Genomic DNA, 23,545 nt, shown 5'->3' with positions numbered 1-23,545 from the left:
TTTTTAAGAGAGACCCCATAAAAATTGCAAAGGAGTTTGCAGGAAAAAATATTCCATACATTTTCCATGGTAACTTCTATTGCACAATCTTCATTGTTCACATTTATAGACATTATTAAGTTGTCAATAATGTTTATAAGCAACATTAATTGTAATAATTTCCCACCTTCATAGATGTGCAGGAGTTTATTCCGCACTTCACAAGCATATTAATGTTTTACGTTAAAATATCTGCACACTTTGTATAACAACAGCAACTTAATTGCTAAATATCGATCTATCAGAGTTGGAAATTAGGTATATCACACCACCAATTTATATAATGCAAGTATCTCAAATGCCACATTTAGTCATGCTTGGGCCTTCTTTAAAGCTCCATTTACATGCCTACCTCTAGCAAAATCTGTAGCCTATTGGGCCCGGGGTTATCCAGATTTTAATGCTAACAATCGCTAGAGGTTCGCCGAATAATTCAAAATGAATCTGCTACAGCTTCACCTTCTTTCGATTGGCAACAGATATTTTTCTACGATTTTATTTCGATTTCTTTTATTCCAAAATGTATCAGCATCGAAAATTAATGCGCCTCGTCACTCTCCCTGCTGACATTCAGTTTGACAGGCTGTCGCCACGTGCTGATGTCAACTATCAGCGTATCGAGGTACCCCTACGTCAACCAACCTCTCCAAGCAATCTGCAAGCATCTCTTTGCCCACTCCAGTTCAACGACCTAATCTCATTGAAAAACAAACTATTGAACAAGCAATCACTTGACCGCACTGCTATCACAGCTCTTTTAGCACTATGTTATAGCATTTCATATGCATCTCAAACGATAATAATCCTGTTTTAGAAAATGGGAAATATCTTTTGATTTACGTTCAAACTTTATTGCAGCATTAGTTTTTATGTTATGGCTTCTTGGTGATATCTCGTCACATACACGTGTATTATCAAGCCTCAATTTCAATTACAAAGACCGATATTTTGTAGAAGTTACTTGGTGTTTCTTATTCTTTATTACACTTGTGAAGTATTTTCTCTCGCGGATAATGATCACTTTGGATAACATCAAATACATCATTTATGCATACATGTAGAAATATACTTACACACCTAATGCAAAACAGCAGCCATATTTACTCCATTACTTCAAGTAAATATGAGCAACATAGTTTATACTGCAATGACGAGAAAATAATTCTAATGAACATATCAATTCTTAGTTACTAACTTGGCATACGGTGATATAGTCATTTAGATAACCGAAATATCAATTGATAGTTAATAAATGAGTATTCCTTGATCTATCAGTAGCACCGGTGCCTTACATCATTAGAGGCCGCTTTACTTACTTTGTAAAGTTGGAAATTCTCAAGAGACTCAAAGTGATGAAGTTGAATGGAAAACTCTTCCTTAAAAATGTCTCCTTAATAAACCCATTTCATCTTCCAACCCAATTTGGCGATACAAAGAGGATGAGACAAACGTCTTCCACCTTTCTTCGGGATATTACCTGCTGGGTAATGGAATGGAGGAACGCCAAATCTTGTGAGAGTAGCAACGTTTCATCGGTTTTAGCGTTTGGTTCTTCGACGTGGCCCGCGATTGGAGCTCAAAGTTTTCGCGTGGGATGCGAGTTAATTGGCGCTCTCGGGGTTTTCGTTTTGAGTGTGGCTAAATGTGGAGAAAAAATCCTGAGGATTCCCTCGTGTTTGATGTCTGATGGAGTAGAGAGGAGGAAAGAGGCGGTGTCACAGTTAAAGGGAAGAGATAAACAGCAGAACAAAGACGACAATCAAAAATAAAACGTAGCAAACTAGAGTGATGGCATATTTCGACTCTATCTTGCAGGCTTAACAATAATTCTCTTCTCTGTTATTTCCATTCCTCGCAAAACAGAGTCAATAAAGAGATTTTTATTTGAGTGGCTATGATTCCGATTTTTTCACAGGTATCAGTATTATCAGTATTCATAAATATTTTCTTAATGATTTTATTGGCTCTACCCTACCTTTTTTCTTTCGGAGATATTTCTGAGACTTTAAGTGAATTCAAAGTTCAATGCTACTAGTTTTTTCTTGTGAGGCGTTTAGTTAATCAACTAAATCAGCCAATAATAATTCATGACTTAAGTTAAATATGAATAACTTGGCGTAACCGTTTCAATGGTAACATTAAATGTAATTTATGACGCCGGAGGATTGACTTAGCTACTAATAAGTAGTAATGTCAGGATTTAGCTATTTCTTTAATTTTGTTTAATCCGTTTAGCCTGATTCTCCTTAGGTAACAGACATTTTAGGCCATAAAGTTTATTTCTCAAACATAGCACTGGTTATTTAATTTAATTACATACATCGTTTTTAACGTTAAGTATTTCTTTCGACGTCGCAGAATTTCAAAGAAATAGATTAAAGATGTAATAATGAAGATTTAAGTTCAATAAATCGATCTTTATTAATTATCTCACAACATTTGAATAAAATGTTCCATGTGCATCTGTCTTTATGCAACGAAAATTTCTTTGTATATGTAATATACAAGATAAAATTGCTCTGTGTTGAAAATTGTAGCTATATAACGATGTGGATGATAATTGTAAAGTGCTGTACTGTTTCAGGTGCTACAATTTTGCGTTCCAAGTTCTTTTAACACGGTTTTTTCCTGTTCTTTTTAACGTTTTCTGACTCATGATAGCGGATGTATTAGCCGCTGCCGCTACTCTTTTCTGTTTTCTTAGTGCTAGATAATCTTTTAATACAAATATGTGAATAAAAATATGTGACGAGGCTCTTACTGACATTTAATCCAATATAATGCTGAGCGGTTAAAATCCCGTATGAAGTAAGATCTAAATGAATAGTAACTGACTTTTCAATCATTCTGTAGGAAAATATAGGAATTAGAAATCGATTAATTCCAAAAATGACTTATGAAATAAGACTACCGGGCATATAACAACAGCAAAGGCAACAGCTAAGAATCATCTATCTCTAAACTAACGTAGTTACTGTTAGAACCCTGCCCTCCCAATACAAGGTAATTTGCGCTGTAACTAACTCTTGGCGACGAAGGAACCCGTTGGTCGTCTTTGCTCTCCTTCTTATTCCTTCCATAATTCCTGCATTCCTTCTTGGTTCTATTTGAGAGGCCTCTTTTGTGTGGGAAGACACAGATATCGCCCGAAGGAAAGGGAATGGAGGGAGGGAAGGGCCAATTTGGGTGATTATCATTCGGAATTGGGTTTATGTCGGGAATCTTCCCTCACCGCCTTCAACTCGTTAATTAAGGGTTTTCTGATTAAAAAAGGCGAACAGCTCCATCCCTCCAATATCCAACTCACCCATCCACAAGCGCCAAGTATTCTACATCCTCTCCATTCAGCACCTTCTTCCATAGTTACCTTACACCTTATATTTTTTAATAAACGAATAATACATTATTACACTATCGCAACAATTTAGAGACGTATGGATAGCTGAGAAATATATTGGTATAAGTAAATTATTGTTGATTCTGAGATATGCATGGCAGCTACCTCCAAATCTACCCACAAATATAATGGTTAGTTATAGTTACAAGTTATAGTTACACTTGGGGCCACAAGGTTGCAGCACATACTGGGAGCCTTCAGCGCAGTTTCAAATTCTTAGCAAATTATTATTTAATTAGGTATTGGAAAACTTTGATTTTCGGATAACGCCAATATGTTTATGAGCCCTCTATATGCTTTCGAACATTTATCAAATGGCAGAATATTGTTACTTTTGAGAAAAATATATAACCCTGATTTGATGTTGTCAATTAGCAGAAAGTAGCATTTTATGCTCTTGACTGCTGTGTAGGTATAACATAAAATTATGTATAAAAAGTAGAGTAGGAGCATCAGTTTGTATTGTGCTAATGAAAATATCCATCCTTTTATTCTCAGAAAGAAAAAAGTTCTAAGCAAGCTCACATTACCATCGGAGTAGGGAACCATTGTCAACTAAAATGCATTGTTTACGATTGGAATATATTACATATTAGACTATACGCACTTTCTGGGTTTGTTAAAAATACTTTGCTTATTACTTGGAAGAAAAGCCAATCAGGTTTTAAGTTAGCATTAGGCAGGTACTTTTTTGGATAGGTTCGGTTCGGGAAGCGTTTATAAAACATTGGAACACCTAATAAATTACATTAGAATTCGGAACTAGTTTCCGATTTCGCCAAGTGTGGGATCTGCATTTATAAAATGGCTAAAAATAAAAAAAAGACGAGAACGAACTTTTCTTTATTTTCAAATGCGAAAGAATTAGTTTTTTTACGATTGCATCACCGCCCTAACACCCAGGGAGGGAATTATTCATAAATTCTATAAATAGCCACGGTTTCCATTGCGGGAACTAGATGTCCAATTTTGCTGGTAATATGTTGCTTGTCGGTCACCAAATCGGCCACAGATCCCGACCCTTTTTCATTCAATTTTTGACATTGAAAAAGCTTGACAAACAAGAAACAGAGATTAATAACCACAGTATTTCCTAGTAGAGTAATCAACGCATTGTTTTTTACTTATTTGATAGCTCTAGTGACATGCAAAAAATTTCATTTGAAACAAATTTTCATTGTGCTCAAGATTTTCACTTTTAATAGTTTCCTGACTAGTCAACACGATCGTTTTGGATGAGTGTTCGCCATAACGAAAGCACGCAAAGTGTTTTCCTGGGAAATATTCAAATCAAACCATTTTGTTTATTATAGAATGATTATCTTAAGAGTAGGGCATCCAGCGAAATGTAACATATTTTATTATTTCAAAATTACCACGGTCCACGGGACTTTTTATGGCACGCTTCTTTCGTCAGGCTTCGCGAACGAGAAATGTCTTTGTAGTCTTTGTCTCCGGCGACTCAGTGGCTCGGGCAAAGGGCTTTTGATGACGATTTTCGCCTTATAATCTTGTAATAATAACTTAATTCTCTAGACTCAACTCATCTGAATGCCTTTCTCGTCGTCCTCAAACACGAGTTAATCCCTCCTTTGAGAGTTTAATCAAAATAATGTTATTTATACGATTTCAGGTCGCCGTAGACAGAGAGTGTATGTTTATTTTTTTGTGTGGGAAAACTGAATTAAATCATCCTGCCTCCCTTTGTGCCAACGTATTTCCCACTTAGGAATAAATAAATGTTTTTTTAAATATAAATATGTACCCTCGATCAAGTGCTCATTTACCACTCTCCTGTTCACGGTGGTACTCCTTTTTGTCTCGCTCCGCGAGCTCAAAATAAAAACTTCATTCCTTTCAACAGAGGGGAAGCCTCTTCACCCTGCCTCTCCTTTCCATATTTTTCTGAATTGACGACTCAAGTGCTCTCGTGAGTGGCCAAATTTCTTCCAATTGCGGAATATCCAGACCAAACAATTCCCTGCTCCACTCACGTGGAGGCTTCTCGTCGGAGCGAAAAATAAGCTCGGCCCGAAAATGAAACAAACGGAACGCCGCGAAGCGAGTCTGGGAAATAGAGGACGCGCTCCGAGTTTCATCTTTTTTTATCATTCTCTTTTTTTTCCCTCCGCGCTCTTTCCCTTTGCTAGCCATTCAAATGTGTTTCCTTCATTTTTTTTCTCTATGTCTTTCACTCTTCCAACGATCTATCTCTTTCTCTCGCCTTATTCTTCAATTCCTTCAAGTTCCGCCTTCGCTTACGCTTTTCGCCACTCACTTCCTCGCCTTGCCCTCTTGCGCAGAAAAAAAGAAAGCTGCATTCTTTGTCCACCCCTCCCTTTCCCGTCTTTTCCCAACCGCCAAGGGTGGGATCTGCATTAAAAAAATGGCTGAAGACGAGAACGAACTTTTCTTTATTTTCAAATGCGAAAGAATTTGTTTTCTTTCACGATTGCATCACCGCCCTCTGAGCCTTGCAGCGAAACCACGGAGTGCTCATCTACGCTTCGTAAAAAAACTAATAGGATAAGAACCGACTTCCCTCCCATACTTATGATTCTTTCGTCTGCTACGCTGTTACAGTGCAGTCTCTTTTTTGTTAAGTCATGACTAATGAAATCGAAATTCAACCTATATTTTTTGGGCTTCGTTCCGTCCGTCCCAAATCAAGTCAGCGAACAGCCTCGTATTAAATACGAAAAGATCCAACTTACTTCCATTACTCTTAGCTGGGAATATTTTTCCTAGACCATCATAATAGTGGTATTAAATAGTAAACTTAAATCATTTTCTTCGTTCACGATATCTTAAAAACCTACCGATTCGAAAATCACAAAAGTCCTAGTTCTTTTTTAAATGACCACATTTTTCCTTGATATCTTGGAATCGATTTTGCTTTAGATCATATCGTTCAAAAAGGTGATACGTAAACTGTGAACAAGAAGGCGAGGATTGTTAGTTATTTCTCAGCACTCTTGGTGTATTACAAAGAAAGAACTTCAAACTTAATAAGCAGCCATTTTTGTCTTATACATATTTCGCGATTTCTCGTGAAAATATCAATTATCATCTAATTAAACGGTTCAAAAACGATTCCACTTCCTTTTTTGTTTACTGACTGGACGGTTAATTGCTCCTGTTGAGATAAATATTCTGCTTTGATTGATCCGTCATCTCACACTACTTGCCTAGCATCCAGTGGCGTCGACTCCATGGGGCTTGAGGGGTCCGAGCCCCCTCAAAATTCGTTATGGGTGTAAGGAAAAAATGTGTCAGGCCTGTCGATTTTCCCCCGAGTGCCCAAATATTGAGATTGGTGTTATCAGGGTTCTAATTTTGATCATATGACTCTCCTAAAATGCTTAAAAAACTTAAAACTCACTACTTATAAACTTTCCCGGGCCAAGATCCCCGGCTTGGGCCCCCCCAATATTTTTTGTAAGTCGGCACCCCTGCTAGCATCTCATTTACCGAGTCGTGACTATCACCTCAATCTTCAACTCTTAACGAATCTCCTCGTTTCCTGACTCCCACATGGTCCGTAGTGAATATGATCGGAGTGGATTCTGGAAATGGAGAAAAAAAATAAAAGTGTGGCACAAATGCTTCCTGCATAAATGCGAGCTTATCCCTCCCGTGCTGTACATACATATGTATGCCCTCGCTTGAAGATGAAGCTCGCGCGAGATAATGCGTTGGAATACCGAGTGCAGTTTGTAAGCATGAGGATAAGCATGAGCATGAGTATATAGGAGTCGTCTTGGGTTCGAAATGCCTTCCGGTAGTTCGCATTTTCCTCGCGTGGGGGCCAATGGCGAGTCTAACCTAAACATTTTTTCTGACTGGAAGAGGGTGTTATTTTTTTAAGCGACGTTTCCTTTAGCTCCCCATTTTCCGTCGTTTGCGAAAAGGGAGTCCCGTTTTCAAACTTTAAATAAAAACGTAAGACCCTATTATTTATTCGCGAGCATAGTAGCTTTGAGAAGTGGGGAGAGAAAACGGGAAATGGGGAAGTAATACCTACAAAATGGAGGTTCTCCCTCATTTTTCACGCTCGTTTCAGTTTCGTTTCGCTTTTTTTTCGCTTTTAGCATTTGTAGTGCCCCACTGCCACGCTATCGTTTGCGTGAGTGTGGGGGAGAGGAGAAAAAAAAGAAGGTTGGGGATGACGCAATCGAGAAAACTGCTTCTCATTTGTTTTCTAGTCTGGGTCGATTCCCCATCGACATGTTGCCGTCGTAAATTTTGACGCATTCCAGGCGTCCGTTCGGAATTCTTGATGGGTCGTCAGTCATCTGTCATTCCTCTTTGTCGCCGGATCACGTGCCCGGCGGGCCTGCATGGCCCTTCGGCCATCGGAAATAAAGCATGCGCTAGCACGTACCTACCCCGCAGGGTCAGTGGTCCGCTCAATATTTAGCTTCCGTAAATTCCTTAGAAACTTTTTCGCACCTCTCTCGGTGCGCAGAAAATGCAGTCGTTCCAGGTGGGAGAACGTTACGTCACACATGATGGGATTTTTGTAATTGCAAACGTGAATATTACCAAAGAGGATCCTCAATTCGGCCTCAAAAATTTGTTGTCAACCACCGCACATTTAAATGCGTTTACAAAAGTCGCCACTCGCGTCGCTGACGGATAAAGTGACCAAGGTTGACGGGGAAATAAGGTATAATTAGGGGTTTTTTGCCAAAATTTACCAACATTATGATGTGATATTTCAAATTCATTACTTTTCAATGCTATTCATTGCAATGACAAACATTATACTGAAAAAAAGGATCGCGTTGGACTCATCACCGCGTCGCGGACATTTTTGAAAACTGATTTAAATGCGGCCGAAGTGGCAACAGAAATCAGCCTTCTGTTGAAATTGAATTTGGCCTCCTCGTTTCAGTACCCCCTGATTGCAAATGAATAATACACCAAGTTTGATTTTCCACTTTTTTTACATTTACTGGACCTCAAACGGTTTTCACGCGTCAATCGCCGTTTTCAATAGGTGTGGTGAAACAGACTGACTTTTGCCTGTCCGATGTTGCAATCGTAATGAACAGTGGTACCATGGTGAGTCATGATGAATCACGATGGGTCGGGGACTAGTTCAGAGGGACCAGTTTGATTTTCTGGTGTAAGTGAATTAGAAGCTTAGAATAAGCCACAAACGAGCAAGTGTAGCGGGCATTAAATTTACGAAGAACCACACTCATCGGCTACATGTTACCGGAGAGAGGCCAATGAGGGACTACGTCACAGAATTGAATAGCTGGCATTGATAATTAAGTTAATATCAGTCATTAAGAACCAATAACTTAGAACCCATTGATAAATCTCAGGGATTTAATTTTCTCTTTTTTCCTGCAGGTTAGCTTTAAACTACCGGTCAAGTCTCTAGAATGAGGTCGATTAATCAGAGCCGAAATCAAAATGCAATTAGATAGTTTGGTAAATAAATAGAAAAGAGTTGTTATTACGAAAAACAAAGTATTTCTCATTCAGAAATTTTTTCATAACTTTAAATTGGAAAAATTCTAATGATTCTGGTCATTTGAGCTCAAGAATTAACCTGTTAACGCCTAGCGGTACCAAATGGTACCAGCTGGTAGTGCAGAGCTAAACGTAACTTTTTTGTCATTTATCGTAATTAATTATGGTTTTTGAGAGTTTCAAATCAATAAGAATATTTTCAATAACATTTTTCCGAAAAGTTTGCTATTATAAAGCTGCAATTAACGTATTTAGAGCCGTTTTAAAATTGAGAATTATCAACAAGCCCAAAAAAACGGAATTTTTGGAGCAAGCATTTTGATTTTCTTTACTTACGCCTTATTTACTCTTAATATAAAAGTTTGATTATGTAATTATGATTTTTATAATATTTATACATCATATAAAGTATGGTTATTTGATGTGAGCCTAATATTTGGGATGTTATGATGCAAAACATTTCGGTGGTACCATGTGGTACCGCTAGGCGTAACTATTACTGCTCAAAGAATAAATTTTCCACCTAATGACTCAGAATTTCATTGGCATTTAAATACATGATTATCACAAAAATCGCAGAAACTTTTTAATTCAGGCGTTACGGGGTTAAATTAATTTCTGACTCATTGAGTCGTTCAGAGAGACCCAACCCTTGACGCAAAGTATCATTCATTTGAGTTTTTAAGAAAATGAACCACGTGAAACGAATGAGTGATCCCGATGAGTAGCGGAGAGGCGGTGAGCCGCTCGGAATGAGTGAATGGCGTCATTCACTTGATCAGCGAAAGGAGTTTACTATAGTGAAAATTCGTATGCATGAGAGTATAAAAAGTGTCTTAATAATGTGAAGATATGATTTGTAAAGGTTAAATAACGGAATAAAATATTGGCAGAGAGACAAATGTATGCAAATACATATTCTTTACCGAAAGCTAAATCTTTCAAATTGAAGAATTTGGGTTCAACACATCTACTTTACCGATAAACAAAGTCGTTACCTAGGAACATACCGAAAATTCTTCGCTGCAAATAGATCGAGAAGTTCTCGATTGACCAAAACACGGAAAGATATGGGTCCTTATTTTTAAAACTCTATCGCAATCGATAATTATAAAAAATAGGTGAAAGATTCCCATCATGTAAACTTAATATAAAAACCTCTTAGCATAGGATCAAGAAGCAATCCATATATCAAGTAAGAATAGTGTCTTAACTGTGAAAATGTCGTAAGGAATATAAATACCGGGGAAAAGGTATCAGGAGAAAAATGTGGATAGCTCTTAAAGTAAGGAGTAAATCCGTTTTGGTGGCCCAACTCCTTATTTTTACGACTGAGAAATTTTATGTTCTACCGGGGAAGCGGCCATTTTCCCCTTAAATGTCCCCACTCATAAAACAAGCCAAGTGGGCTAGCAGCTGAGTCCCCGCGCTTTTCAGCAAATACCCTCCTCATTCCCATCTTTGTCAGTGATTCATTTGACTGGAGAGTAATTGCTCCACATAACCGTCTCTTTGTCCTCCTTTTTAAGTGCCTTGAGTGCTTCTTAGTTGTCCAAGTCACTATACATGTCCAAAGCGATATTAAAGAGGACATTTAAGAGAGTGATTCGCGGTGCTGAGCAAAGCTTGACCTTAGAGGAAAGGTTCTACTTTAAAATAGAGTCAAATTATGTCAATGCCAGTGTTGAATCGCCGCTGGATACTATTTTCTATGCCTCATTTTTACATAATTACCAGTGCCGTGTCAACAAAATAATTATTTTTAAATCTTTTTAACCCTGCTCACCTTCCTAAAAATGGTCATTGGTTGAGTAGATGTGTCCAAATAATTATTTTTATATTTTTTGGTCCTAGTTCCCTTTCATAAAATGGCTCATTGGTGGAGTGAATGTGTTGAACCCAAATGCATCAAATGGAAAAGTTAAGTAAGTGTTAGATACCTAATGTAGTGATTGACATTTCTGTCTTTGCAAAAAATTATTTCTAATATTTTATTTTCACAAATTATCTCCCCGTTTTAAAAGGACTCTTTTCCAACTCTCAACTATAAGTATTCGCGTTGTGATAAGTATATTAAGCCAGATTTAACCTGGGTTGATAAGGGGATCGCGAATCGATTTTTTGCCCTAATTCCAAGTCCTCTATTGGTTATTTTCCATCTGTGACCGAGTTTTCAAAACCGAAAAACCTACTGGCCACCCGGGAAATTATCTCTCTTTCGGCATTCGGAAGAGGGACGCTGGAATATTACGTGGCCTATTTTGAGAGCAGGGGCGAATCCAACTTTATCACCCCCAAACCATCAAATAATCCTTTTTTAGGCCTCTACCCTCTTAGGAACACGTATATGAACGACGGGACCTTGCAGTTTTAACCTGCAGAAGACAGAGAGAGAACAAAACCTTCTATTGATGTATAGACCATTACAATTTGTGACTGGTATATGAGGAGACAGGGTATTTCGAAAGATTTTTTTTTCGGTAAGTTGGGGAAGCGAGAAGGTTTTTGGGACGAAAATGGAAGGGTTGGCAATCGTGGCTGAGAATAAATGGAGGATTGGAGATGGTTGCGCTGGGCGATGCTTGCTTTTTTTCGTCGCAGACGCTGGGGCACCTCTGCCTGGCTCCTCATGGCGCCACGGGCAGTCGTCCTTGCGAATTCCAACCCTATGTGTGTGTGTTCGATTGTGTCTGTGTGAGTCGGTGATGTTTTGGTGTGGCTTTGAGCGGGGAAAGGTGGTGGTTTTTTGGCGGTTTTAAGGGGGTGGGAGAATAGGTGAGGGATAAAGGGGGAGTGGGTGGGGATTGGAGGGGAAGTTTGAATCTCTGTGTCTCCTCCATACTCCAAAAACTCCCACCTCCACCTCCTTGGCTTCTTGCCATAAGTCTAGGGACAGGGTATGAGGTGACTTTGACGTAGGGGAGGGGAGTGGTGGTTTGGGGGAGTATTGTAACCCTCCCTTCCCCAGCACAACCAACCCCATAACCCTTTTCAGTTCCCCGTCTTTTGGCAGGCCCAGTAGCGGCGCCTCCTCCTCCTCTCTCCCGTTTGATTTACACTCGCGGGCCCCAAGGCATTTGTCATGGAGTCCGGAACCCCCGCTGCCGATAAGAGAAGGGGGTCTGAATGCGTTTTGAGAGGGAGGAGGGCGTAACCAGAGGGGTGTAGCGGGGGTGCATTTTCTCCTCAATCAGGGGGTATTGTACCCCCCCTTGCCTTCCCATCCCCTATGAGACTATGAGGCAACCACACAATGAGAGTGGCTCTAAGCAAGATAATTCTCTGAGAACGAGTTGCCTCCTAATAACTCAGTCATAACTATATTTTGAATTCATCAAGCGTGCTAAAACCATTCATTCGATATATTTTCTGTGATGTGCCCGAAAATTTACTCAATCACATGTGAATGAACGTGTTATTTATTGGAATGGAATGAGTAACTTTACAGAATAAAGTCGTACATCATTTACTAATATTGCTCTTCCATGCTTTAGAGTGTAAAATAATTTCGCTAACATTACAAATTTTTACCTATAGATATACTTCTGTGGTAGTAAGATACATACCTAATGCATAATTATCTTGCACACTCGTCCATTAAAATGAAGAACTTTCACAAAAAAAAACATTAAGATACAGTAGGCTATGTAATTTCTTGGAAACTAAAAATTCATTATAGAGTTAGCCACACAATTAGTGTAACTCTGAGTAACTCTCCCAAAACGAGTTTAGTCTCCGAATTTCTCAATTATCACCATATTTTGATTTTATTAATCGTGCTAAAACAATTTATTTTATACATTTTCTGCGATATACCATAATGCTTGGTCTTTTCCACGCTAATGAATGAATTAACCACACAATGGCGTATTATACACAATACATCGACGTTAGAATTTTTACCCGCTTGGTTGAGGGAAATGTCCTTATAGCAACTAGTTCAGCGCTTCCTGACAAATGACAGCATGATACATAAGCATCACTCATATTAATCGCTAATGTTGTTTGTTAACATCTAGTTTACCAGAAAATATCAAATTCAGACCAAAATTATCGTAGATATGTCTCGGGACTGAGGAGGATATTTGCATAAATTGAATGATATATTTTATTTTACAAATTCGAGAAGTCATACTAAATTTACCGATATAGCTCCTCCATGCTTTAGAGTGTAATATCTTTCCGCAAATATCAAAAATCTTCACCTATGGTTACGCTTTTGTTTTATTGACATACATACCTAATATCTAATACCGTCGTACACTCGTCCAATGTAAATGAATTTTTTCGATTTTCGTAAAATTTATTTGTGTGTGGCTATTTAGGACATTGCTTGGAAAGCGAATTCATTGAACATTGATCTTATCCATTTAATTTCATATAAAAATTAATCTTTGATTCCCTCTTCCTCGTTCTTTTGATAACCAACGGCAGAAAATTTCGTTTCATTTTTGATCAATACATATAAAATACATATCGCCATCTTGTTATATGGTATGACGTAATTAGCTGACGTTGTGGGAGGCTACACTGAGATCGTGCGCAACGAGAACAGTTATCTTCGCTTAAAATCGCATTTGGAGTGTGGCAGCCTTAAATCTTATCATTGATTCTCCCATATCCCCTGAATCCAGTCCACCCTCATATCTCAAAACCGTCGTCCCATTAAACTGCTCCATTTTCCTCGCTCCATTTGACTGTCAAGCTCACCCTATCACCACCATTCCTCCCGAAATCTTCCCCACTCTCCTAGGAATGCCTTTTTGGCTCTAGCCCCTTCTATTTCCCATTGCCTATGTTCCGGACCTTTTTGGCCAGACCGCGGGAGAAGTCCCGTGAGCCAATGGTGCTAATGGAAGGATATTTTATGTTGCTGCTTTTAGTCGCCAACTTAGGGTTTGTCCCCACGTGGCTAATGATTCCATCACCTGAGGGTCTCTCCTTGTTGGTATTTATTACCTCACTGGTTCCGCACCGATGAATTCGATTTATAAATGGAAACGCATGCGTTAGAGGGAACTATTCCAATCTTTGTTTCTCGTTAAGCTGTTGCAAAAATTATATGATATAGGTGAATTTGATGACATTACGCTAGGTATTTTAAATATCACATAAAGATGTATTTATTAGTTTTGCATATTGCATTTTGATGGTACAATAATAACATTATAATGCTGTTTTTGTGAAAAAAGCACTGCAATTATAATAAATATCTCTAAAAGCCTTATTACTAAAGCAATTGAGCGAGGCTTATTTTAAATTCTATTATTTAAGCTTGTCTCATTATTTCAAGGAATAATTTGATGAATTTCATGCAACAGATAATTTAAACGCATAGGTTTTTTTATCTCGTCAGCATAACTTTAATAATTACTTTAATTATGGGCCAAAAACGAATCTTTTATATGCACAACAAAAAAATATTAAATGTTATTGACATTTTCTGATAAATTAGCGATCTGGCGAGAAATTCTGTTTTCTACTGTGGGAATGAATGCTCAATGGAACTCATTTTAGCATGGTCTATCTTTTAAAGGCCAATGCCTTTTGTAGGCTAGTAATTCTCTATTTCTATCAAATGAGTTTGCCGTCAAATATAAGTAAACTCTGATAACGAGAGCAACCTAATTTCAGGTGGAGTGGCAATATTATTTTCTCATTATCGCATATCATTAGATTAATATTTCTACATCAATTTACTGATTTCCAAGAACGGTTTTGAGATATGTATCCGAGCATACTAATGATAATGGTGCCCTGATTTTCGTGGATCATGCATTTTAACTGCTTTATTCGCAATTTTTTTGTTGGTGGCATTATATGAGATTTTTCTACGATATTTAACGTCTGTTATCTCTAACTACATCTATCGAATATTGAAATCGATAAATAAATCGCAAAAACAAGCATATGCCATTATCAGGGACTCGTTTGGGGCATGAAATGTCGTTATTCAACGTGTGCGCATAAATGGAAATATTGTCCTTATACATATAATTTTTACTTAACGCTTTGGATTCATAGTTGGAAATTATTTAAGTTTTTGCAAGATTGAGAGATCCCTTGTCTCCAACCGATGTAAAAGAGTGAGATACCTAGTAGGAGCGTATGTTATGGCCCGACCATTAAGCTAAAATTGCCTCCCTGCTTCGCTTGTTGTCGTCTCCTGGCCGCAATTATGTCTCTCTTTGCCCTCCTCTATTTTTCGGAATGTCGCAGCCGTAAAACTAGAGTTAAATGCGTAACGAAGCGCCCGTCCTTTAAGCGGCGTGGACATTGGACGTGTCAACGTGAGTGTGCAAATTTGAGCTGTCCTTCTTTGTTTCCCGCCAACACTGTTGCGTCGTCTTTCCCTACTCGGCGGCCACCATAACCTACTTTAATGATCGAATCGGAAGAAAGAGATAAGTCGTCCTATGTAGTCACGGCGTTCCACGTGTTATTTCCCAATTGAATGCGGTCCAAATTGGTCTTCGTCGCCTTAGAAAATGTCTCTCCCCTCAAACCGCCTCATTCCGCTCCTTTGTTGAAAGCAGGGACTGTGGAACAGGAAATAATGTAGTCGAGGGGGCCACCTCCACATGAAATGAAGAAAATAGGTCGAAATAATGTTCCGCAGACTGAAGTAGTATAATAACTCTTGTGCAAAGGTATGGTCATCAGTGACAATCGTCGCATTTACTATTATAAATAGTAATAATAATGTTTGTAGTGATCATAGGTTCCCCTTTTACGATCATTTTAATATCATTGGAATATACATTTAAAAGCGCCCATGTGCAGGCGGGACTCAAAACCGCGACCATCGGTTTGGCAGGCGACGACTTCACCCCGCCGCCACCGAGGCCGGCAAATAATTTTTTTTAATATTATTCGCTTCTGCTTAATAATTTAATTATAAATATACATAAACAATGGTGAGACATTAAATAAAATCAGTAAACCTACCCTTTCGTTGATCTTGTCCCCACCCCTTCCTGACCCTACCGATCCATCATCGAAAATCATTCCACAGAAGTATCAGACCAATTATAGGCGTTAGATGGGCAAAACTGCGTTACTAAATTGGAGGTATTTTTCTGAGGTATGTTCGCAGACGCAATTGCCTCTCGTCACCGAGTGTAATCTATGAATTTTTAAGAATTAAAATGTAAACTAATGTTAGTAATGCTAATGATAATCCCGAAATGAGAATCTCTCTACACCTGTGGTCGAAATTCCTCGAACAAAAATCTATCGTCTTCGAGAGACGAGGACGCACGAATCAAAATATGTGGTTTAAAATTAAGCTCTTGTTTCCTGAGATTCGGTTGTTTTCCTCCGTGGACCAACTTATAGGCCGATAAATCGTCGTCTACCCTTTGTTCTCCGCCTCGCTTTTGATCGCCCAATCAGAGTCGGTTCCTTCGCCCGCACGTTGACGTAGTTTGCCACAGAGCAGACTGTCGGATATTATTCACAGTTTTTTGCACCGTGGAGGGTGTCGTGATGGGTTTCTGTCCTCAATTTTCCCATCTTCCTTCTCCACTGCTGACGAAGATATCTTGAATACTCGGGTGTGTTTTATCAGATGTAGACAGTTTTTTTAAGCTCACTTAAGAAAAATTCCGTCATATTAGTAAATGAAAGCTCTAACCAAGTTTTCAATATTAAGAATTTGTGAAAAATTGCAAGAAACATGTTATTTTGTAATCTGTTACTTCACAGTTAATAAGATGAATCCCAAAAAAAACGTAACAGCTAATAAGACAGTTATTTTAATTTGGAGGAATTACGTTTATAGTCAAATAATTGTTCACATTGGTGCAATGGTTTCGATAATACAATTGGATTAAATATATTCATGTACCAGGTGTGTGTAACAATCTGAATAAATTGTTTATTTTTGGTATGATTTATGTGAAATAATTATTAATTTCTGATTGATAAATTGAACTGTTAACCTCAAGTGGTGACGTGGTGGACGTATGGTTAATTTACCTACCAGCACTTAAGCTGTTGTATACCTTTCATCCAGAACAGTTTATGTTTATCCCTCCAGAATTATTTCTGGAAGGATAAGCTTTTCTAAGAGATATTTTCTCTTTTATAGTAATGTAGTCTGAGTGATTCCTTTGGTCTTATGTTTTCTTCGCAAACTAATTTAAATTTTCATCTCAATCGAATTAGCAAAACAATATGAATTTTATACCATTCCATTCCTCTGATTATCCCGTTACGTGCAGTTTCGAATGCAATTGAAAGAGTTCTCAGTGATGAGCGTAAGGGTATTACTTTATTCCAATTAAATTTGAGAAATAAGTGGTCCGTTTTCCACGGAAGGTGGCAATTAGCCTATGGTCGTCAGTACCCATTTTTCTTAGATCATTAAACCCAAACGCTTTCGTAAATGGATAATATTATCAAACATTTTAGGTAATTTTTCCAATTCATTCCCATCTATCTATGCATGTCTAATACTTGAATCAAGCAAAAAGACTTAGGAAGCATTTTCCAAAATGTCGTTTTTTACACACCACCGTCAGATACAGGTTTCTTTGACTTTCGCCCACTAACTACCTACGTAAATTTCTTTTTTTGACGCCACAATTCAACTCAAAACCCTTCTCATTACTTGAGCTGCTACCTGCAGATGATCTTACACCACTCATGATTTTTTTTATCAGAAAAAAAAATTTCACAACCTCCTCGAGAAAAATAAAAAAAAGACGGCGGTGAATTTTATTGAATTCCTGGGCAGAAAAAAAAGTATCTCCAAACAGATATGTGACGCATCAGTGATCCCCCGGGAAACGTATGATCCGTGAAACCCAAGAGAGAGGTTTTCCTGCGTGTATTCAATATCGCAAGGTTAAATTCAAGAACGCTGGACACACAATATTCCGCTCGATATGCTACCCTTTGTCCGACCGGACGTTTCCTCTCCCTCGCCGTGTTGGATATCTCGCTTAGTCGGTTGGCTAACCCAGCCGCCCGCGGCACACAGTATTCCCTACTGTGCATGATTTGTGACGAGTGAAGGGTATAGTCTGGGGGAGAAGGGATATTGGGAGGGCCAGGGGGAGGAAACAGAGGGAGAGGGGAGGGGATAGGACCCTTGCGTGGGGGTGGAAACGTCCACTGTTGGCCAATCCTCCGCATCCCCCATAACAGCACTGTCTCCTGGCCCTGCCTGCACCTGTCAGTGGTTGTCTGTTGATCTGATGTGGCCCGTGTTGCGGCCGGAACAAAGCAATATCGCAAAGCACCCGCTGAAGGGTAATATTTTCGCATCCGACGGAGCTTTGGCGTGGTGGGTGCGGTGGAATAAAATTTTCGACTCCGAAACGCAGTACAAAGGTTATCATTCACCCGTACGGACCCGGAAAAAATATATCCTTCCTCCCCTCGCGATCGGAGCCCAATTTTTGCACTCCCATTCGTAATTCCCGCTTTGATTGTGTTTCCTAAACAATTTTCGATGGCGCGACCGATTTCAAAAGTGAGTGAGTCATCCCGCTACCCGGTGCCAAAGTGAAGTTTTTACTCCAGTCATAGTTGTACTATGTATCTCTCTCTTTTTTTCCCTGCTTGTTCTTTTTTTTCAAGCCGTCTCTTCGATGCCGGAATGTGTTCTATTCGGCCAAAACATGATTGTATTTCAGACAGAAATTCTTTCTTCCCTTCATATGTTTTTTTTTCTCTCTCTTTCTGCCCGCTCATGGAAATGTAGGTCGTGTTAGGGTCACCAGTCGACACTCAAAAGACTTATTTCCCTTGTCTACTCACGCTATGTTATCGCTCGCTCTCGAATTACTTTTTCGTTTTTGTTTTTTTCATTTCTTCCTTTTTCTGTCGATGACTATTTTGAGTTCCGTCTAAATGTGTCACTGGTGTAGGCTTTATGTTCCTCAAAGCACTGAATGTAATTTGTAGGTTCAGTTAAGGTATAAATTATGCATTAAATTGTTTTCTGTTGGCCTTTGTTTATCTGTTATTTGATACGCTTCGTCTTTACCTATTCTAAATTTAATTCTCTCCGTTTGACCTATAAAGTTTTGCTATTCTATGTGCATTGGTGCTTTGTAGTCACATTTTTGCCCCTACTTGCGATGAAAATATCGCTCAATGGTAAATGTTAGTATGAGGTTAGTATTTTTATGCAAATTTAAGTAAAAGGGAAGTTCAAATGTAGTACTACATCTACTTTTCAACCATTCCCAATTGTTGGACCTTGCAATGAACAGAATTTACTGAGGAAACGATTCAATGCATTCCTGGGCTCGGAGTGGCTGTTATTTCCCCGTTCTATCAAAGCTGATATTAGTTGCTTAAGCAATTGACTTGAATAAGTTTCAATATATTTTTGCGACAGTAAAATTCCCTTGAGAAGGTGTTAATGCAAGCTCAATTCTACCACTTTGGTCAAAATATTGTAACTGTATTTAAAATGTTTCAGCTCAATATGTTTTTCGTTTCCGAGACAAAATTGGTCATTATCAAAACGAATACGGATGCCACGGCTGTGCAGTTCAATATGAATAAAAACAACGGTTTCAGATTTTAATGTATCCTACTAAAATTCTTTACTCGTTAATTTTTAATCACATCGTTGATAAAATCATATCCCCACCATGAGATGTTTCTGAGTGCTGTTTATAGAATTTTCAGCAGTTATAAGTTTTTCCTCTTTTCTCTGCAGTCTTTTCCCTGGTGATAAAAAAATTGTTTGAATTGATCTCGGTTGGATCATATTGATATTACTTCCTAAGCCTGCATATGTTGACATTTTACTAGCATTTAGGTCTAAATCATGCAAACATTTCATCATGACGTTTTATATACCTACTGTTATATGAAGCTGAATTGATAAAAATGAATACTTAATGATGAAAATATTTCAAAATCATAACAAAATATAAACCAAATTGTATTATATTTTCCATTTCTGCTAACTTCAAAGATAGTCATTTTTTCTCTCGTAATCATGTTTCTAATGACATTATTTTATAATTATAGATAAAATTAATGGTTAAGGGCGTACCATAATGTGAATAGCAATGTGGACAGTAGCCACAGATATGTCGGAGCATTAATTTAGCATTTTCTAGCTTTAATTTCTTACCTAGTTTTCGACGGCACAATAATCATTTTTGAGGCTACTAAGGTACTGACAATAAGTTCTTTTTTCATTGTTCATTATTTTATGCATTATTTCGTCGCATCATTACCCACTTATTATAGATTAAGCCAACTTGTCTATCCTCCCATTTATTTATTTTTTTACTTTTCCATGTATCTCACCGACGCATTTTTTCTTTTTTCTGCTTGCAGGTTTGCGGGAAGGTGTTCGGGAACGCGTCCGCCTTGGCCAAGCATAAGCTGACGCACAGCGACGAACGCAAGTACGTTTGCAGTATGTGCGGCAAAGCGTTCAAGAGGCAGGACCACCTGTAAGTATGACAAGCATATTGTTAAAACTACTAATGTAGAATAGAGTAGAATAGAATATTTTTTTTATGCTCTAGGTAAAACCTATGAGAGCAAAAAATGGAAAATACAGGAAATGTTCTAAATCTTAACAAAGGCATTTTGACAAGTAGTTGATATTTATGCAAAAGATGTAAAATATTCAATACTAATAACACAGTAGTATATTTTTTAACTGAGACAGTAATAAACACACACATACATATAAATATTTATGTAGAAATTTTTGTTAACATTGCAACTTTAAGATAATTACTCTAATGAGTTTAGGAGACTGAATTAAGCCCAGACTTCAAATACGAGTACAGCCTTCTTTTAAACGACTGAAGTGATTGTGACGACTTTATATTTCATGTAGATAGCATGGTGCCAAACTAAAGGATTCAAAGTGGGAATCTAACAAAAGTAGGTGTTCTTAATGAATTTATGCCGCCTGAATTGCAAAATTATTTTCAACTGATGCTACTGTTATAGCGCAAATTCTACTCCACCAATATCGAGTTCGCATATTTATTTTGAAAGAATAACTTAAACTTTGTTTATACACTTATTTTTTATTAAAACACGACCATGGTTTCCATGGTTATATTTGAAGATGAGTAAGATGACGTGAACCGTCGAAATCATGGTCGTAATTTATTATAAATTCAGTGGAAAAAAAATTAAGTTACCCTTTCAAATTTTTTTATCAAATTCCACCAAATATCGCAGGAAACTACCAACTTCACGCTTGTAATTAAATACAACCTACATATCAAATGAGTAATATTAAAGAAGAATATAAGTTTAATCCAACATAAATATGGAAACATACTCACTGTTTTACCCTTATGTGTGCTCACCGTAAGGCATAGAGCTGATGGTCCGAGTTCAAATCCCGGCGGTGGCAGAGATTCTTCAAAGGCTGCCCGATCCCTACTTGAGTGCTTTGTGAAGGGCATATCAAGTACATAACTCTGTCCGTCGGATGGGGCATGTGGTGGTCCCCATGGTACCTTTCGTTCAGAGTAAGCTAGCACCGACGCCGGAATTCTCTCCACCCTTTCTTACCTACCCTTCCTTCATGGTGCAAATGACCTCAGGTTTCGGCGCCTCCTTCCAATACCATACAAAAATGTATGTATAACATATACCATAATATATGCAGACTGTCCCAGAGGTCGCGTGTCATTTTTTACCTCTAATTTTACCAGCTTAGTCTCGAGCAATATTCATGAAATTTGGCATGCTTATGGGGAAAGGTCCTAAGTTTTGTTGAGTATAAGCAAAATTTTGCAATCTTGACCTTTTGAACTCACAGAGTGGGATCAAACCAAAACTTTTAATTTGACTTCTCGGGTTTAAAAGTTAAAAAAATCGAGATAGAAAAAAGTCTGATTTCAATTGACCAAGATGTCAATTCTTAGGTTTTCGGACACAATAAAACCGAAAATAACACTTTTATTTACAAAAACTTAACTGTTGACCCAGTTAGATCACAGTCATGGTCATAGGGGTGGCAAAAAGAATGGCATACCAAGGAAGGTGTCGGTCCATAGATTTTAAAGGGTGCCCAAGTCATTTTTACCGTTCATGGATCCGTATTGCTGATTTTTTGACCTCCGAAGGTCATAATGGGAGTCACAGGTCATAGAGTTAAATGTCGGGCAATCATGTAGTATATAGAAATGCATCGAAATTTACTTTTTCTGGGGAATCGAAAGTTTTCAGGGACGTAAATTAAGTTATCTAAAGATGAATAGTTTAGCTATCAATACCAAGCGTTTGTTCCAAGGAAGGAAAATAATTTTATACAAAAGGGAATTAATCGTCTTACCAGCACTTCTACCTAAATTATTCATCGGGATCCATTACCCGGTAAACACGTGGATCCATAAAACAGACTATTAACCGCTCGGTCATTTAATAAATCATGGGAATTAACAGGACCCCCAGAAAACTTTGATAATACTTTTTTTAAAGGGTTTGGTGAAGCTGGGTTTTTGATCGTTCTCGACGGAATACAACCAGAGGTGCCATCCCCCCCCTCTTCCATCCCAAAACCAGCCTGACTACATGCTTATATTCTCTCACCTCTGGTTTTTAACGACCGCCGATGAATAAAGAGGAAAAACTTATTTAATATCCCAGCAAAACAACGCTGCTTCTGAGTACCTACCCCACGGCCGTGCTCATAAAAGGAAAATATAGCGCAGGATACAAGGGACACCGGCTGCCAACTCTAACCTCGAAGACATCGTTACCTGAACGCATAACTGCGAGGCATATTCTCAAAATGCATTGCTTTATGCTCGCGCTCCCGGTGCTTTGTTGCGCGCGGCGTCCATGTTGCGGGGCTTAATTATTTTTCTTTCCCCTTATGAGGGCCACCAATTCCCTTAAAATCTGGCCCCGCGGTAGCTAAGGGTGGCGGATTTGCATACTTGGTCAATTTCTCGGCACCCGTCTCCTTATATTCCCGCGATGTGGTGGTTTGTGGGGGTCTTTAGTGGAGGCCACGGTGGGGTATGCTATTCATCAGAACGCCCGCCTCGGTAATATTGTGAGGCATAGCTTTGTAAGCGTAAGGGAAGGTGTATCAGATGGCGGGGGAGTTTATCCATCAGAGGCAAAGGGCGATTCGGCATCAGTACCAAAGTTTTAATATGATATAACTAAAGGAAGAGAATAGATATAATTATTCGTGTTTGGAATTGCAGCGAAACACGTGTTATTTAACTGACAAACTTAAAACTGGGATGCGATATAGGGTAAAAGTGATGGATTGCAAAAGTTGGAAAAAGAAAGCATAGTTTTTAAAGCATAAAATCGTAAAAAATTATTTTCCGAGATAAAAAATAGTATTACTCTACATGTAATGAGTATAATCGACAGTGCACACTAGTTTTAGATTTTTTCTGGGTTCGAAATCCTTATATTTATCCACAAATACAACCTTTGCCACTGATTATGATGCAGGTGTATTTTTTTATTTTAGATTTTGATTGAAACAGATTTGAAGTAAATGTGAATTAATTTTTAAGATAGTGTGAGATGCGTGCAAGAAATTTTGTAATTTTTACCAGGGTATAAATTTGATTTTTTTAATTTTTACCTTACTGATATTTTGAATTATTTTTATCGCATTTGACCGACTGCCATTCACAGCATTGT

At 38.2% G+C, this 23,545-nt stretch overlaps 1 protein-coding gene across 1 annotated transcript in view; it reads left to right on the top strand.

The window, feature by feature from the left end:
• Window positions 1-23,545, top strand: part of LOC124167647 (mucin-19-like) — a 393,928-nt gene that overhangs the window by 283,512 nt on the left and 86,871 nt on the right. Inside the window, exon 5 of the mRNA XM_046545628.1 lies at window positions 20,237-20,355. Within this exon, the coding sequence (XP_046401584.1) occupies window positions 20,237-20,355 (119 nt within the window). The remainder of the gene's footprint in view (window positions 1-20,236; window positions 20,356-23,545) is intronic.

This window comes from Ischnura elegans, chromosome 11, assembly GCF_921293095.1.
Source record: "Ischnura elegans chromosome 11, ioIscEleg1.1, whole genome shotgun sequence".
NCBI lineage: Eukaryota > Metazoa > Arthropoda > Insecta > Odonata > Coenagrionidae > Ischnura > Ischnura elegans.
The sequence above is the reverse complement of the archived record's forward strand: the minus strand, read 5'-3'. Positions and strand labels throughout refer to the sequence as shown.